The 18,576-nt window shown below is 49.1% G+C and overlaps 1 protein-coding gene across 4 annotated transcripts in view; it reads left to right on the top strand.

Annotated features, from left to right (window-relative positions):
- Nucleotides 1–10,942: 10,942 nt before the first annotated feature.
- Nucleotides 10,943–18,576, top strand: part of SLX9 (SLX9 ribosome biogenesis factor) — a 111,260-nt gene continuing 103,626 nt past the window's right edge. The window contains exon 1 of one of the 4 annotated variants that reach the window (XM_048869038.2): nt 10,943–11,122. In XM_048869038.2, coding sequence (XP_048724995.1) covers nt 10,994–11,122 — 129 coding nt within the window. In that variant the 5' untranslated portion in view covers nt 10,943–10,993. Of the gene's footprint in view, nt 11,123–11,195; nt 11,216–18,576 lie in introns of those variants that run through there. The other 3 variants (XM_048869037.2, XM_075118200.1, XM_048869039.2) reach the window with 3 other exon arrangements.

An 18,576-nucleotide genomic window follows, 5' to 3' on the forward strand; every position in this document is an offset into this window, starting at 1 on the left:
CGCCATGAATGTTTCGTACAATTATGGCCATATCATCCTACCATCAGGGTGGTTTTTTACCTGCGGCTCACGCACCTTTAGTTACATTCCCGCAAATTTAAGCGATGGCACCCTTTGCTGCCTCAGCAGAATGACACTCATTCTGCCTTTTGCTGGCCAAAAGCGCAGTAAAAGAGGTGTACCCCTTTCAGAAGACTGTGTTGCAGATAGAAAAGGAGTACTTGTGGCACCTTAGAGACTAACCAATTTATTTGAGCATGAGCTTTCGTGAGCTACAGCTCACTTCATCAGATGTTTACCGTGGAAACTGCAGCAGACTTTATATACACACAGAGAATATGAAACAATACCTCCTCCCACCCCACTGTCCTGCTGGTAATAGCTTATCTAAAGTGATCAACAGGTGGGCCATTTCCAGCACAAATCCAGGTTTTCTCACCCTCCACCCCCCCACACAAATTCACTCTCCTGCTGGTGCTAGCCCATCCAAAGTGACAACTCTTTACAGCCCAGCAGAAGCAGCTGTTCTATCTCGGGGCCTCTCCTTCTGCCCCTCCACCCCCACGAACATGATACAGTTCTGTGGTGACCTAGAATCCTATTTTCGACGTCTCCGTCTCAAGGAATATTTCCAAAATACCTCTGAACAACATACTAATCCACAGAGGTCTCCCTGCCAACACTACAGAAAGAGGGATTCTAGATGGACTCCTCCTGAAGGTCGAAACAGCAGACTGGACTTCTACATAGAGTGCTTCCGCCGACGTGCACGGGCTGAAATTGTGGAAAAGCAGCATCACTTGCCCCATAACCTCAGCCATGCGGAACGCAATGCCATCCACAGCCTCAGAAACAACTCTGACATCATAATCAAAAAGGCTGACAAAGGAGGTGCTGTTGTCATCATGAATAGGTCGGAATATGAACAAGAGGCTGCTCGGCAGCTCTCCAACACGAGTTTCTACAAGCCATTACCCTGTGATCCCACTGAGAGTTACCAAAAGCAACTACAGCATTTGCTCAAGAAACTTCCTGAAAAAGCACAAGATCAAATCCGCACAGACACACCCCTGGAACCCCGACCTGGGATATTCTATCTACTACCCAAGATCCATAAACCTGGAAATCCTGGGCGCCCCATCATCTCAGGCATTGGCACCCTGACAGCAGGATTGTCTGGCTATGTAGACTCCCTCCTCAGGCCCTACGCTACCAGCACTCCCAGCTACCTTCGAGACACCACTGACTTCCTGAGGAAACTTCAATCCATCGGTGATCTTCCTGATAACACCATCCTGGCTACTATGGATGTAGAAGCCCTCTACACCAACATTCCACACAAAGATGGACTACAAGCCGTCAAGAACACTATCCCCGATAATGTCACGGCTAACCTGGTGGCTGAACTTTGTGACTTTGTCCTTACCCATAACTATTTCACATTTGGGGACAATGTATACCTTCAGATCAGCGGCACTGCTATGGGTACCCGCATGGCCCCACAGTATGCCAACATTTTTATGGCTGACTTAGAACAACGCTTCCTCAGCTCTCGTCCCCTAAAGCCCCTACTCTACTTGCGCTATATTGATGACATCTTCATCATCTGGACCCATGGAAAAGAAGCCCTTGAGGAATTCCACCATGATTTCAACAATTTCCATCCCACCACCAACCTCAGCCTGGTCCAGTCCACACAAGAGATCCACTTCCTGGACACTACAGTGCTAATAAACAATGGCCACATAAACACCACCCTATACCGGAAACCTACTGACCGCTATTCCTACCTGCATGCCTCCAGCTTTCACCCTGACCACACCACACGATCCATCGTCTACAGCCAAGCTCTGCGATACAACCGCATTTGCTCCAACCCCTCAGACAGAGACAAACACCTACAAGATCTCTGTCAAGCTTTCTTACAACTACAATACCCACCTGCAGAAGTAAAGAAACAGATTGATAGAGCCAGAAGAGTTCCCAGAAGTTACCTACTACAGGACAGGCCTAACAAAGAAAATAACAGAACGCCACTAGCGGTCACCTTCAGCCCCCAACTAAAACCCCTCCAACGCATTATTAAGGATCTACAACCTATCCTAAAGGATGACCCAACACTCTCACAAGTCTTGGGAGACAGGCCAGTCCTTGCCTACAGACAGCCCCGCAACCTGAAGCAAATACTCACCAACAACCACATACCACACAACAGAACCACTAACCCAGGAACTTATCCTTGCAACAAAGCCCGTTGCCAATTGTGCCCACATATCTATTCAGGGGACACCATCACAGGGCCTAATAACATCAGCCACACTATCAGAGGCTCGTTCACCTGCACATCCACCAATGTGATATATGCCATCATGTGCCAGCAATGCCCCTCTGCCATGTACATTGGTCAAACTGGACAGTCTCTACGTAAAAGAATAAATGGACACAAATCAGATGTCAAGAATTATAACATTCATAAACCAGTCGGAGAACACTTCAATCTCTCTGGTCACGCAATCACAGACATGAAGGTCGCTATCTTAAAACAAAAAAACTTCAAATCCAGACTCCAGCGAGAAACTGCTGAATTGGAATTCATTTGCAAATTGGATACTATTAATTTAGGCTTAAATAGAGACTGGGAGTGGCTAAGTCATTATGCAAGGTAGCCTGTTTCCTCTTGTTTTTTCCTACCCCCCCCCCAGATGTTCTGGTTTAACTTGGATTTAAACCTGGAGAGTGGTCAGTTTAGATGAGCTATTACCAGCAGGAGAGTGAGTTTGTGTGTGTATGGGGGTGGGGGTGGGGATGTGAGAAAACCTTGATCTATGCAGGAAATAGCCCGACTTGATTATGTAAAGAGTTGTCACTTTGGATGGGCTAGCACCAGCAGGAGAGTGAATTTGTGTGGGGGGGTGGAGGGTGAGAAAACCTGGATTTGTGCTGGAAATGGCCCACCTGTTGATCACTTTAGATAAGCTATTACCAGCAGGACAGTGGGGTGGGAGGAGGTATTGTTTCATATTCTCTGTGTGTATATAAAGTCTGCTGCAGTTTCCACGGTAAACATCTGATGAAGTGAGCTGTAGCTCACGAAAGCTCATGCTCAAATAAATTGGTTAGTCTCTAAGGTGCCACAAGTACTCCTTTTCTTTTTGCGAATACAGACTAACACGGCTGTTCCTCTGAAACCTGTGTTGCAGATGTTGATCTTTTTAGCCGCGCTGAGTATACCGCCTTAGCGGCCTCTATTGTTGGAGTTCCCGGGCTTGCCACTTATACAGCCAGAACTTTAAATAACCTGGCATGCTTTGCGGCAAAGGCAATTAATACAACATCCCAGGCAATTGCCCTACTTAACACAGAGCAGCACGAATTAAGGGATGCAATTTTAGATAACAGAGCAGCCATTGATTTCCTGCTCTTGAAACACCATCTAGGCTGTTCCACGTTTCGGCATATGTGTTGTTTTAATTTCACTGAAAATAGTCGCTCCATCGAAACTAGACTGGCCGAATTGGCCAATCTTACGGCACACATACGCCAAGATCTGGGGTTTGAGGGCTTTTGGAATTGGCTTACAGGATGGCTGCCCTTTCTAGGATGGCTGCGACAACTTTTCGGTTATGCTGTGTTTGTAATTGTTGGGCTTATATTTTGCTGCTGCTGTATACAATGTATTCCCTCTTTGCTAAGGCTTTGTAGAGACCCGCCCTGGCAGGCTCCCCGAGTTATGTCCTTGTCAGTCTGGGAGTTAAATCACTTGCAAAAGCAAATTGATGAGATGGCCGAGCACAAATAACAAAAAAAAGGGGGGATGAAGAGTTCATGTAGCGTTCATGCACATGGGAACAGTCAGGGCACACCCTGACTGTTGTGTAGGAGCTATGCACACATTGCTCTGCTCTGTCCAAGGACATGGACCATGAAAACATGGACCATTTGGGAAGTCAAAATAAGGACATCAACCGTGGGAAGCTTCCTTGGCCTAGGCTCAAGGCCTGAGAACAAAGATTGTAGTAGATAGAGGCTGGTAATTAAGAATATTAATCAAAGTCATATTATTTCCTTTTGTTGATGCCTTTTGCGGTCGGAGTATGTAATGCGCAGGGGGGAGAGAAATAAAAGAGAGGTGGAAAAGCTGACAGGAGAGATCCCATCAGCAGACCAGCCTGCTTGCTTGTCTAAAGCCGTGTCCTGTCTTGTATTGAACCGCCACAGTGGGGAGATTTATATACACAGAGACCATGAAACGATGGGTGTTACCATACACACTGTAACAAGAGTGATCAGGTAAGGTGAGCTATTACCAGCAGGAGAGCGGGAGCGGGGGGAACCTTTTGCAGTGATAATCAAGGTGGGCCATTTCCAGCAGTTGACAAGAACGTCTGAGGAACAGCCGGGGGAGGGGGGGGGATAAACATGGGGAAATAGTTTTACTTTGTGTAATGACCCATCCACTCCCAGTCTTTATTCAAGCCTAAGTTAATTGTATCCAGTTTGTAAATTAATTCCAATTCAGCAGTCTCTCAGTGGAGTCTGTTTTTGAAGTTTTTTTGTTGAAGAATTGCCACTTTTAGGTCACAATTGAGTGACCAAAGAAATTGAAGTGTTCTCCGACTGGTTTATGAATGTTATAATTCTTGACATCTGATTTGTGTCCATTTATTCTTTTACGTAGAGACTGTCCGGTTTAGCCAATGTACATGGCAGAGGGGCATTGCTGGCACATGATGGCATATATCACATTGGTAGATGTGCAAGTGAATGAGCCTCTGATAGTGTGGCTGATGTGATTAGGCCTTATGACGGTGTCCCCTGAATAGAGATATGTGGGCACAGCTATCAATGGGCTTTGTTGCAAGGATAGGTTCCTGGGTTAGTGGTTCTGTTGTGTGGTGTGTGGTTGTTGGTATTTGGTTCAGGTTGGGGGGCTGTCTGTAAGCAAGGACTGGCCTGTCTCCCAAGATCTGTGAGAGTGATGGGTCGTCCTTCAGGATAGGTTGTAGATCCTTAATGATTCGTTGGAGAGGTTTTAGTTGGGGGCTGAAGGTGACAGCTAGTGCCGTTCTGTTATTTTCTTTGTTGGGCCTGTCCGGTAGTAGGTAACTTCTGGGTACTCTTCTGGCTCTGTCAATCTGTTTCTTCACTTCAGCAGGTGAGTATTGTAGTTGTACGAACGCTTGATAGAGATCTTATAGGTGTTTGTCTCTGTCTGAGAGGTTGGAGCAAATGCGGTTGTATCACAGAGCTTGACTGTAGACAATGGATCGTGTGGTGTGGTCTGGATGAAAGCTGGAGGCATGTAGGTAGGAATAGCGGTCAATAGGTTTCTGGTATAGGGTGGTGTTTATGTGACCATTGTTTATTAGCACTGTAGTGTCCAGGAAGTGGATCTCTTGTGTGGACTGGACCAGGCTGAGGTTGGTGGTGGGATGGAAATTGTTGAAATCATGGTGGAATTCCTCAAGGGCTTCTTTTCCATGGGTCTAGATGATGAAGATGTCATCAATGTAGCTCAAGTAGAGTAGGGGCGTTAGGGGACGAGAGCTGAGGAAGCGTTGTTTTAAGTCGGCCATAAAAATGTTGGCATACTCTGAGGCCTTGCGGGTACCCAGGGAAGTGCCGCTGATTTGAAGGTATACATTGTCCCCAAATGTGAAATAGTTATGGGTGAGGACAAAGTCACAAAGTTCAGCCACCAGGTTAGCCGTTTTTGCTGTTAACAAACATGTTATCTCTGGAGACAAAAATCCACAGTTTGAGAGCTGCAAAACTAACCACCTCTGATGGTATCTTCTAGACTAAGCACTGAGTCCCATTGGGTAGATAGAAAGATTAACCTAAATAATCTATGCAGAAGCCCCTGGACCTCTGTAGGATTGCGTCCCTAATCCATGAACTATTGGAGCTCATTTACAAAACTTTTCTTAAACATTACATGAATATATTGTCTCATACTATAGAATTAGAATTTATAATCCCTATTCCATGATGACAGGTTTCAGAGTAACAGCCGTGTTAGTCTGTATTCGCAAAAAGAAAAGGAGGACTTGTGGCACCTTAGAGACTAACCAATTTATTTGAGCATGAGCTTTCGTGAGCTACAGCTCACTTCATCAGATGCATACTGTGGAAAGTGTAGCAGACTTTATATATACACAGAGAATATGAAACAGTACCTCCTCCCACCCCACTGTCCTGCTGGTAATAGCTGATCTAAAGTGATCATCAGGTGGGCCATTTCCAGCACAAATCCACTTCCTGGACACTACAGTGCTAATAAACAATGGCCACATAAACACCACCCTATACCGCAAACCTACTGACCGCTATTCCTACCTGCATGCCTCCAGCTTTCACCCTGACCACACCACACGATCCATCGTCTACAGCCAAGCTCTGCGATACAACCGCATTTGCTCCAACCCCTCAGACAGAGACAAACACCTACAAGATCTCTGTCAAGCTTTCTTACAACTACAATACCCACCTGCAGAAGTAAAGAAACAGATTGATAGAGCCAGAAGAGTTCCCAGAAGTTACCTACTACAGGACAGGCCTAACAAAGAAAATAACAGAACGCCACTAGCGGTCACCTTCAGCCCCCAACTAAAACCCCTCCAACGCATTATTAAGGATCTACAACCTATCCTGAAGGATGACCCAACAGTCTCACAAGTCTTGGGAGACAGGCCAGTCCTTGCCTACAGACAGCCCTGCAACCTGAAGCAAATACTCACCAACAACCACATACCACACAACAGAACCACTAACCCAGGAACTTATCCTTGCAACAAAGCCCGTTGCCAATTGTGCCCACATATCTATTCAGGGGACACCATCACAGGGCCTAATAACATCAGCCACACTATCAGAGGCTCGTTCACCTGCACATCCACCAATGTGATATATGCCATCATGTGCCAGCAATGCCCCTCTGCCATGTACATTGGTCAAACTGGACAGTCTCTACGTAAAAGAATAAATGGACACAAATCAGATGTCAAGAATTATAACATTCATAAACCAGTCGGAGAACACTTCAATCTCTCTGGTCACGCAATCACAGACATGAAGGTCGCTATCTTAAAACAAAAAAACTTCAAATCCAGACTCCAGCGAGAAACTGCTGAATTGGAATTCATTTGCAAATTGGATACTATTAATTTAGGCTTAAATAGAGACTGGGAGTGGCTAAGTCATTATGCAAGGTAGCCTGTTTCCTCTTGTTTTTTTCTACCCCCCCCCCCCCCAGATGTTCTGGTTTAACTTGGATTTAAACTTGGAGAGTGGTCAGTTTGGATGAGCTATTACCAGCAGGAGAGTGAGTTTGTGTGTGTATGGGGGTGGGCGGGATGTGAGAAAACCTGGATTTGTGCAGGAAATAGCCCGACTTGATTATGTAAAGAGTTGTCACTTTGGATGGGCTAGCACCAGCAGGAGAGTGAATTTGTGTGGGGGGGGTGGAGGGTGAGAAAACCTGGATTTGTGCTGGAAATGGCCCACCTGATGATCACTTTAGATAAGCTATTACCAGCAGGACAGTGGGGTGGGAGGAGGTATTGTTTCATATTCTCTGTGTATATATAAAGTCTGCTACAGTTTCCACGGTATGCATCTGATGAAGATGCATCTGATGGCTGCAGCTAGCCAGAGATGTCAAGAGTAACAAGAAGGGTTTCTTCAGGTATGTTGGCAACAAGAAGAAAGCCAAGGAATGTGTGGGCCCCTTACTGAATGAGGGAGGCAAACTAGTGACAGAGGATGTGGAAAAAGCTAATGTACTCAATGCTTTTTTTGCCTCTGTTTTCACTAACAAGGTCAGCTCCCAGACTGCTACGCTGGGCATCACAAAATGGGGAAGAGATGGACAGCCCTCTGTGGAGATAGAGGTGGTTAGGGACTATTTAGAAAAGCTGGACGTGCACAAGTCCATGGGGCCGGACGAGTTGCATCCGAGAGTGCTAAAGGAATTGGTGGCTGTGATTGCAGAGCCATTGGCCATTATCTTTGAAAACTCGTGGCGAACCGGGGAAGTCCCGGATGACTGGAAAAAGGCTAATGTAGTGCCAATCTTTAAAAAAGGGAAGAAGGAGGATCCTGGGAACTACAGGCCAGTCAGCCTCACTTCAGTCCCCGGAAAAATCATGGAGCAGGTCCTCAAAGAATCAATCCTGAAGCACTTGCATGAGAGGAAAGTGATCAGGAACAGCCAGCATGGATTCACCAAGGGAAGGTCATGCCTGACTAATCTAATCGCCTTCTATGATGAGATTACTGGTTCTGTGGATGAAGGGAAAGCAGTGGATGTATTGTTTCTTGACTTTAGCAAAGCTTTTGACACGGTCTCCCACAGCATTCTTGTCAGCAAGTTAAGGAAGTATGGGCTGGATGAATGCACTACAAGGTGGGTAGAAAGCTGGCTAGATTGTCGGGCTCAACGGGTAGTTATCAATGGCTCCATGTCTAGTTGGCAGCCGGTATCAAGTGGAGTGCCCCAAGGGTCGGTCCTGGGGCCGGTTTTGTTCAATATCTTCATAAATGATCTGGAGGATGGTGTGGATTGCACTCTCAGCAAATTTGCGGATGATACTAAACTGGGAGGAGTGGTAGATACGCTGGAGGGGAGGGATAGGATACAGAAGGACCTAGACAAATTGGAGGATTGGGCCAAAAGAAATCTGATGAGGTTCAATAAGGATAAGTGCAGGGTCCTGCACTTAGGACGGAAGAACCCAATGCACAGCTACAGACTAGGGACCGAATGGCTAGGCAGCAGTTCTGCGGAAAAGGACCTAGGGGTGACAGTGGACGAGAAGCTGGATATGAGTCAGCAGTGTGCCCTTGTTGCCAAGAAGGCCAATGGCATTTTGGGATGTATAAGTAGGGGCATAGCGAGCAGATCGAGGGACGTGATCGTTCCCCTCTATTCGACATTGGTGAGGCCTCATCTGGAGTACTGTGTCCAGTTTTGGGCCCCACACTTCAAGAAGGATGTGGATAAATTGGAGAGAGTCCAGCGAAGGGCAACAAAAATGATTAGGGGTTTGGAACACATGACTTATGAGGAGAGGCTGAGGGAGCTGGGATTGTTTAGCCTGCAGAAGAGAAGAATGAGGGGGGATTTGATAGCTGCTTTCAACTACCTGAAAGGGGTTCCAAAGAGGATGGCTCTAGACTGTTCTCAATGGTATCAGATGACAGAACGAGGAGTAATGGTCTCAAGCTGCAGTGGGGGAGGTTTAGATTGGATATTAGGAAAAACTTTTTCACTAAGAGGGTGGTGAAACACTGGAATGCGTTACCTAGGGAGGTGGTAGAATCTCCTTCCTTAGAGGTTTTTAAGGTCAGGCTTGACAAAGCCCTGGCTGGGATGATTTAACTGGGAATTGGTCCTGCTTCGAGCAGGGGGTTGGACTAGATGACCTTCTGGGGTCCCTTCCAACCCTTATATTCTATGATTCTATGATTCTATGATTAAGTGAGCTGTAGCTCACGAAAGCTCATGCTCAAATAAATTGGTTAGTCTCTAAGGTGCCACAAGTACTCCTTTTCTTATTCCATGAGATATCTTTGAGCTATAATGTGTCTTAATTAAAACTATCTTTAACTTTTCTCCTCAAAGCATTTTATCAAAAAAATCTGTTTTGTTTTTTTTAAATTTTCTTTAGATCATTGATTTTTATCCACCCTGGTGCAGATCCAGCAGAGGGAGTCATCATCAGGTGTTACATGCAGTCCTGCTGTGGGGAGATAGGCCGGCAGATACTTGGCAGTGGAAGACCCAAAGAAAAGCAGAAGAAATATATTTTGTGAGGTTGCATCCCCTAGTTCCGGAGGGGGAAGATAAGAAGCTGTTCATTTCACCCTCACACATACCTAGATACAGATATCCAGTGGGCTGGGTATTTATGCCTTTTGTCTGTTCTGTAAATTGGTTCATTACACCCTGAAACACATGCTTAGATTGCAGTAGAACAAACCCTTACAGCCTTCTGGCTAAGTGTTCACTCTTATTTGTCAACAGCTAAAACAAAATGCCCCTCTCTTCATAAGGGGAAGGGAGATAACTTGCACTAACATTAATGGGGGAAAGTATTTTTGGTGAGAGTCCTAAGATTCACTGAAAATGGACCCCTGAACGAAGGTCTAAATTGGAGAGAAAAACAGGTATTTCACAGAGGCTCATTCCATCACATCTCTTACCATTGGTGCTGCATATTCCATCTTTATCTATGAAACAACAAGCTGCCAAGTAAATTCGCCGGGGGTGGGCAAACTAAGAACAAATGTGTTTTGATTTGACAGCTGTATAAGTGTTTCTGCTTTCCCAATTCCCTGGAGAAAGAGCACAGAAATATGTTTCTAAAAAAAGAAATGTAGCTTTTTCTCTGTTAGCAGTAAGTGTATTTTGTCTAATTCTATAAGGTTATTTCTGCCTCCCCCTACTCCGGGAGCACCAGGTTGGTCTATACCTGGTGTTGGTTTAATTGCTGTGAGGCTCCTGGCCCAGGGCCCCTGTGATCAACGTGTTTAGGCTCAGGAAGGAGTTTTTCCCTGGGGGTGGGGGATATAGGCAGGAATTATTTTATGGGAACGGGGCTGCATTTTCTCCGCCCCACCATCCTTGCCAGCAACCAGCTCCCCGCAGCAGCCTGCCCTGGCACCTCTCCGGAGAGCGGCTACAACCTGCAGCCGCCAATCAGTCACTGGCATTTCACCTGGCACCATTAGGCTTCAGAGTTAACAGCGGCTGGCGCTGTTCTGCGCAGCGGCTCCAGCCCGGGCGCGGCCCGCAAAGCTGGAAGCGGGCAACACCCAGCGCCCCAGGCCGGGCCGCTCGGGTCCGACCCAGGACCGGCTCCAGCCCATCGCCAGGCGGGAGCACCCGGGCCCCGCCCGGCCCTTGGGGGGGGCGGAACGCTCTGTGCGGCGCCGCGTTCCGGGGAGGGCCATAGCCGCCGCACACGCGCCGAGCCCCGGCAGCCCGGCCATGGTGGGGAAAGCGAAGCGTCCGAGGCTGCACCAGGCGGCCCCGAGGCCGAGGGGCCCGCGGGACCCGGAGCCGGGCGGCCACGATGGAGCGGGCGGGACCAGCGGCTGGAGGGCGGAGCCCGGAAAGGTAAAAGGGGTGCACCGGGCGATACCATCTCGTGTGCGGGGAGGGGGGCAGAGCCTGACGGGCGGTACCATCCCGCATGAGGAGCGGGAGGAGGTACTAGTGCGTGGCCGTGCCATGTGCTCTGCTGGGGGGGCGGGCTGTACCATGGCAGCGGACTGGGGGGTGCCGGCGGGGGTCAGGGAGGGGCGGGCTGCCCCATGCCGGCGGGGGTCGGGGAGAGGCGGGGCGGGCTGCACCATGGGGGCGGGTCGGGCTGCGCCATGCCGGGGGGGGTTGGGTCGGGGAGGGGAGGGACGGGCTGCCCCATGCCGGCGGGGGTGGGGGTCGGGGAGGGGCGGGGCGGGCTGCGCCATGGGGGCGGGGGTGGGGGTCGGGGGGAGCGGGGCGGGCTGCCCCATGCCGGGGGGGGGGGGTTGGGTCGGGTCGGGGAGGGACGGGCTGCCCCATGCCGGTGGGGGTCAGGGAGGGGCGGGCTGCGCCATGGGGGCGGGGGTGGGGGTCGGGGGGAGCGGGTCGGGCTGCCCCATGCCGGGGGGGGGGTTGGGTTGGGTTGGGGAGGGACGGGCTGCCCCATGCCGGCGGGGGGCGGGCTGCGCCATGGGGGCGGGGCGGACTGCCCCATGCCGGGGGGGGGGGTTGAGTTGGGTTGGGGAGGGACGGGCTGCCCCATGCCGGCGGGGGGGGGGGTCGGGGGGAGTGGGGTGGGGGTCGGGGGGAGTGGGGCGGGCTGCCCCATGCCGGGGGGGGGGGGTTGGGTCGGGTCGGGGAGGGACGGGCTGCCCCATGCCGGGGGGGGGGGGTTGGGTCGGGTCGGGGAGGGACGGGCTGCCCCATGCCGGTGGGGGTCAGGGAGGGGCGGGCTGCGCCATGGGGGCGGGGGTGGGGGTCGGGGGGAGCGGGTCGGGCTGCCCCATGCTGGGGGGGGGGGGGGTTGGGTTGGGTTGGGGAGGGACGGGCTGCCCCATGCCGGTGGGGGGGGGGGGTCGGGGCGGGCTGCGCCATGGGGGCGGGGCGGACTGCCCCATGCCGGGGGGGGGGGTCTCTGGGCCCCTGTGGGGTCTCTGGGCCCCTGCGGGGTCTCTGGCACATGCAGCCCTTTGCCGACAGCCCATGTGAGCTGTGGGGCCTGGCAGCGCCCACGCTGGCAGCAAGGCAGACTTTGTGTCCCAGCACCCTGCAGCGGGAGACCCAGGTGTCGGCTGCTGGGCCTGGCCTCACGTCCTGCCACCACGTGGGAGCTCCCTGCGCCTGCCTCAGCCCGTGTCCTTCGCTGTCCGTTGTCTGGCCTGTTCGTGGCCTGTCCTCCTTGCTGGAGCCTTCTCCGCTCTGGCCATCTCATCTCCTTCCCAAAGGCTGCTGCTCGGCCCAGGTCCGTGGCCTGCGTGTGATCACCTCTCTCCTCCACGTCCCGCCTCCTTCAAGTCAGGCTCAAATGCCTGGTCTTCCCTGCAACATTCAGCCATGCCCTTCCTTGCAAGTCCAACCTCTGCTCTTCTCATAACACTGACCTTGATCCCCTCATTTTCCTGCAGGCACCTCTGCTTTCTCCTGTCCCTGTCCATCAGAACTTGTAAAGCTGCCCCATCCTCACTTCAATCTCTCCTTGAAACATGCTTTTCCCTTCATCCCTACACATGGTTCCTGTTGGCACCAGTTACGTTGGTGGCCACCAGAGACTCCATTCTGTGGCCAACACCCTGCTCCTTGTTTGTGTCTTTTTACCTGCCTGCTGCTGTTTAAATGCTGGGTTATGAGCTCTCAGGAGAACTCTTGTCACATTCTGGGAGAAGCAGGAAAGACAATCCAGGGTGATTGGGCGACACTGGGAGGTCTATAGTGACTGAAGGGGGTTTTAGCCCACGAAAGCTTATGCCCAAATAAATTTGTTAGTCTCTAAGGTGCCACAAGGACGCCTCGTTTTTGTTTGTTTACTTTATAGTTGATCACTGACCTGATGCGATAGTGGAGTGTCTAGGAAAAGGGTGTAAAAGCTTTTGATTTAAGGGATTATGTAAGGTATTAGTCTCAGCCTTGTTCAGAGAAGTAACAAAAAGTACTCCGTTTGAGTATCTGTTGAGTGTTTATTGCATTTGGCACTTTTAATCTTTAAAGTTGTTTACAAACATTTTGGAACATCCCCATGAGATACTCCAGGAAAATACTTTTATTCCTATCTCCGTGAATGAGAAAATGAGACAACAAGGCCTGGGGTGCGGGGCACTTGCAGGCTTAAGCTAGTGGAAATGGTGGATTCTCTGTAACTTGAAGTCTTTAAACCATGGCTCGAGGACTTCAGTAACTCAGCCAGAGGTTAGGGGTCTGTTACAGGAGTGGGAGGGTGAGGTTCTGAGGCACATTCAGGTATTGTCTCAACAAACAGAAAAGCTGATGAGATTGGATCTGTTTTTCAAACCCTGTGTTTAAATATTCTTGAATGGCAGAGATGTATGCATGGCTTATCTTTTTTGTGTGTTTTTGCAAACTGGTTTCTTGTACTTCTTGTTGATCATGTTTGAAAGCTCACAGTCAGGGCTTGTCTTCACTACAGCTGCTGGTCGATTTAAGCTACGCAATTTGAGTTATGTTAGCAGCGTAACTCAAGTTGACGTAGCTTGGATCTACTTACCACGGGGTCCACAGTACGCTGTTTATGGGGGACGCTTTCCCACCAGCACTGCTTCTGTCTCTTGTTAGGGTGGAGTACAGAAATTGATGGGAGACTGCTCTCCCATTAATTGAGCGTGTCTTCACTAGACCTGCATCGGTTGCAGCAGCGCCGATTTAGCTCCGTAGTGAAGACAAGCCCTTAGAGTAAGAATCTGAGATATGGAACAGAGAGACTAGCTGAGATGTTACATAAATCTTAGTTGCTTACAAGTCCATCTGGCCTGCATTGCTGCTTTGTGAAAGGTGTCAGAGATGTTGACTGTGAGATATTGGTAGATGGAGGAGAGTGAGAAGCTACAGGGTTCCTGCACCACTGAAGGCACTGTGAATTGCTTTCTGTTCATTAGTATTCTTAAGAGCATTTCTGTAGAAGACACTGGAGCACAACCAAAAAGATTTTTCTCTCCAGCAGGGCTTTGCAGATGAACAGTGGGCAAGATCAAATGCCCTTACTTTTGTCCTATCTGAGGTAAGCAGAATTGGAATTTTGTCCCAAAGGAAAACAGATGAGCTCGTAAGGAAAATAGCGCTAGCAGGATGTTGGGTTTAGGGATGGAAGAACCTTGAAAATGTCATTTGATCTTCAGACCTCTTAAACCAAACTTCAGACTCATTCATAAGAGCGGCCAGACTGGGTCAGACCAAAGGTCCATCTAGCCCAGTGTCCTGTCTTCTGACAATGGCCAGTGCCAGGTGCCCCAGAGGAAATGACCAGAACAGGGAATCATCAAGTGATCCATCCCCTGTCGCCCATTCCCAGCTTCAAACCCCTTGCACAGGTGGTCACTAATGGAGCATTCTGCATGGCCAGGTGCCCAGCTTGAAGCAGCTGGGCCCTGGTTTTCAGAAGTGTTGAGCTCTCACCCGAACTCATTAGAACAGGTTTCAGAGGAGCAGCCGTGTTAGTCTGTATTCGCAAAAAGAAAAGGAGGACTTGTGGCACCTTAGAGACTAACATTTATTTGAGCATAAATTTATTTGATGCATCCGATGAAGTGAGCTGTAGCTCATGAAAGCTTATGCTCAAATAAATTGATTAGTTTCTAAGGTGCCACAAGTCCTCCTTTTCTTCATTAGAACAGGGGTTCCCAAAGTTGTTGCTGGCACAACCCCATTTTAATGCATATTTCCACCTGGGACCCCAGACAGCACGGAGGATGCCATTTTGAAGAGCGAAATGGTGTTCTCCACACAGTGTGACCTTGCATGCACCGGAATGTGAGGTCACACCGCAAGGAGGATGCCATTTTGCTGTTTAGAAGGCATCCTCTGCACCCTGTGACCTCATGCGTATGGTGTATGTGAGCTCATGCTGTGCAGAGGATGCCATTTTGTAGAGGAAAATAGCATCCTCCCTGAATAGTGCCCTCACACACATTGTACATGCGAGGTCACTCTGTGCAGAGCAAAATGGCGTCTTCTGCACAGTAGGGATCGCCGTGCAGGGGTCGTGACCCACTCTTTGGGAACCGCTCCATTAGAAGTTGTGGTTGCTTAGCACCTCCGGCAGCCTGGCAGGGCTACTGGCTCTCGGTGGCCTTTCTGTTTGTTTCCCTCTATATTTACCCACTGGGCTCATTGGGCTGTTTAATTTCTGTGCCCTGCTTTGAATGTAGACAGGCTACAAAAATGCCCAGTGTGCTGAAAAATTAAGGGTGCCTGATCCCTGAGGGACCTGAAGTTTATGGTCACTTGTGGATTTTGGCTTTAAATTTCCCAGTCAGTTCCCCTGCTTTAAAAACCCTCACCATTTCACAGGAATGTTGTGCAGATAATTCATTATTGTTTGTGAGGCTTGGGTGATACAGCAGTCAGCACCATAGAGTTCGCAAGGAAATTAATAATTCTGTGTTCGGTCCAGGGTTTGGTTGGTGTGCAGTGAGTGAAGCAGGGACCACACACTGAGAGATGAGGATAAAAACAAATATTGAACAGATGCCTCTTATCCTGTGAGCCCATCCACCCAGTGCACTGAATGAGGCAGGGGTCCTCTGGAAAAGATAGTATTCGATCATGTAATTAAAGACTGTATCACAATGCACATGCACAAGGGCACTAAATTAAAGATTGCACCATCAGCATTAACTTTAGCTTTCCTAACTTTTGTGTGCTTGGCTTTTCAACTTACAACTGCGTTCAAAGAATGTTGTTTATTTGTCTGTCACTAGACTCTAGCCAACAGACAATGAACCGTTCTGTCAAATTCTTCCAAGCAATGCAGGCAATGTTCATGCATCAGTGACGTGAAAGAGCCTAAGAAGGAGTGTCACATGTACAATAAGAGAGTGAATTTTAGGGCTCTCCTCTCCTCTCTTTCTTTGGCTCTTATTACCATATCCTGGTGTAGCTGAAAGAGAAATTTTCTGTTAAAATCTGTCTTGGTCTCTCCCTCTGTGTTAATAACACAACAACTCTCATGTGCAGTGATCGTGACTGTGTGTTTAATGTGTACGTGCAGGGAGGAGTTCGTCTGTCATCTTCCACCCTCTGCCATCTCCTCTTCGCCCACACCTTGTTGCCTGCGTGAGTCACAGGACTATTTTTCACTGAAGGAGTGTAATTTCTGGTGCAGGTGCAGTTAATGGTTTGGGGCCTGCTAAACCAAATCTGAGTAATCTCTTTTTCAGACTTCTTAAATATGCTAATATTTAAAAAAAAAAAAACAAGCAAGGTGCAAAATTCTACATTTCTGTGACTGTTCCTTATGTAATACCATAATCATAGAATCATAGAATATCAGGGTTGGAAGGGACCTCAGAAGGTCATCTAGTCCAACCCCCTGCTCAAAGCAGGACCAATCCCCAACTAAATCATCCCAGCCAGGGCTCTGTCAAGCCTGACCTTAAAAACCTCAAAGGAAGGAGATTCCACCACCTCCCTAGGTAACGCATTCCAGTGTTTCACCACCCTCCTAGTGAAAAAGTTTTTCCTAATATCCAACCTAAACCTCCCCCACTGCAACTTGAGACCATTACTCCTTGTCCTGTCCTCTTCCACCACTGAGAATAGTCTAGAGCCATCCTCTCTGGAACCACCTCTCAGGTAGTTGAAAGCAGCTATCAAATCCCCCTTCATTCTTCCCTTCCGCAGACTAAACAATCCCAGTTCCCTCAGCCTCTCCTCATAAGTCATGTGTTCCAGACCCCTAATCATTTTTGTTGCCCTTCACTGGACTCTTAACAATTTATCCACATCCTTCTTGTAGTGTGGGGCCCAAAACTGGACACAGTACTCCAGATGAGGCCTCACCAATGTCGAATAGAGGGGGACGATCACGTCCCTCGATCTGCTCGCTATGCCCCTACTTATACACCCCAAAATGCCATTGGCCTTCTTGGCAACAAGGGCACACTGCTGACTCATCCAGCTTCTCGTCCACTGTCACCCCTAGGTCCTTTTCTGCAGAACTGCTGCCTAGCCATTCGGTCCCTAGTCTGTAGCTGTGCATTGGGTTCTTCCGTCCTAAGTGCAGGACCCTGCACTTATCCTTATTGAACCTCATCAGATTTCTTTTGGCCCAATCCTCCAATTTGTCTAGGTCCCTCTGTATCCTATCCCTGCCCTTCAGCGTATCTACCACTCCTCCCAGTTTAGTATCATCCGCAAATTTGCTGAGAGTGCAATCTACACCATCCTCCAGATCATTTATGAAGATATTGAACAAAACCGGCCTGAGGACCGACCCTTGGGGCACTCCACTTGACACCGGCTGCCAACTAGACATGGAGCCATACTCTTGACATCTCTTGCTAGCTGCAGCTCCAGGTGCGATTTGGCCCTCCTAATTTCATTCCTACATGCCCGAGCAATATTTTTATACTCTTCCCTGGTCATATGTCCAACCTTCCACTTCTTGTAAGCTTCTTTCTTATGCTTAAGATCCGCTAGGATTTCACCGTTAAGCCAAGCTGGTTGCCTGCCATATTTACTATTCTTTCGACACATCGGGATGGTTTGTCCCTGTAACCTCAACAGGGATTCCTTGAAATACAGCCAGCTCTCCTGGACTCCTTTCCCCTTCATGTTAGTCCCCCAGGGGATCCTACCCATCCGTTCCCTGAGGGAGTCGAAGTCTGCTTTGCTGAAGTCCAGGGTCCATATCCTGCTGCTTACCTTTCTTCCCTGTGTCAGGATCCTGAACTCAACCAACTCATGGTCACTGCCTCCCAGATTCCCATCCACTTTTGCTTCCCCTACTAATTCTTCCCGGTTTGTGAGCAGCAGGTCAAGAAAAGCTCCCCCCCAAGTTGGCTCCTCTAGCACTTGCACCAGGAAATTGTCCCCTACGCTTTCCAAAAACTTCCTGGATTGTCTATGCACCACTGTATTGCTCTCCCAGCAGATATCAGGAAAATTGAAGTCACCCATGAGAACCAGGGCGTGCGATCTAGTAGCTTTTGCGAGTTGCCGGAAGAAAGCCTCATCCACCTGGTCCGGTGGTCTATAGCAGACTCCCACCACTACATCACTCCTGTTGCTCACACTTCTCAACTTAATCCAGAGACACTCAGGTTTTTCTGCAGTTTCGTACCGGAGCTCTGAGCAGTCATACTGCTCCCTTACATACAGTGCTACTCCCCCACCTTTTCTGCCCTGCCTGTCCTTCCTGAACAGTTTATAACCATCCAGGACAGTACTCCAGTCATGTGAGTTATCCCACCAAGTCTCTGTTATTCCAATCACATCATAATTCCTTGACATCACCAGGACCTCCAGTTCTCCCTGCTTGTTTCCAAGGCTTTGTGCATTCGTATATAAGCACTTGAGAGAACCTGCTGATTGCCCCT

Source organism: Caretta caretta, chromosome 11 (genome assembly GCF_965140235.1).
Source record: "Caretta caretta isolate rCarCar2 chromosome 11, rCarCar1.hap1, whole genome shotgun sequence".
Lineage (NCBI taxonomy): Eukaryota > Metazoa > Chordata > Testudines > Cheloniidae > Caretta > Caretta caretta.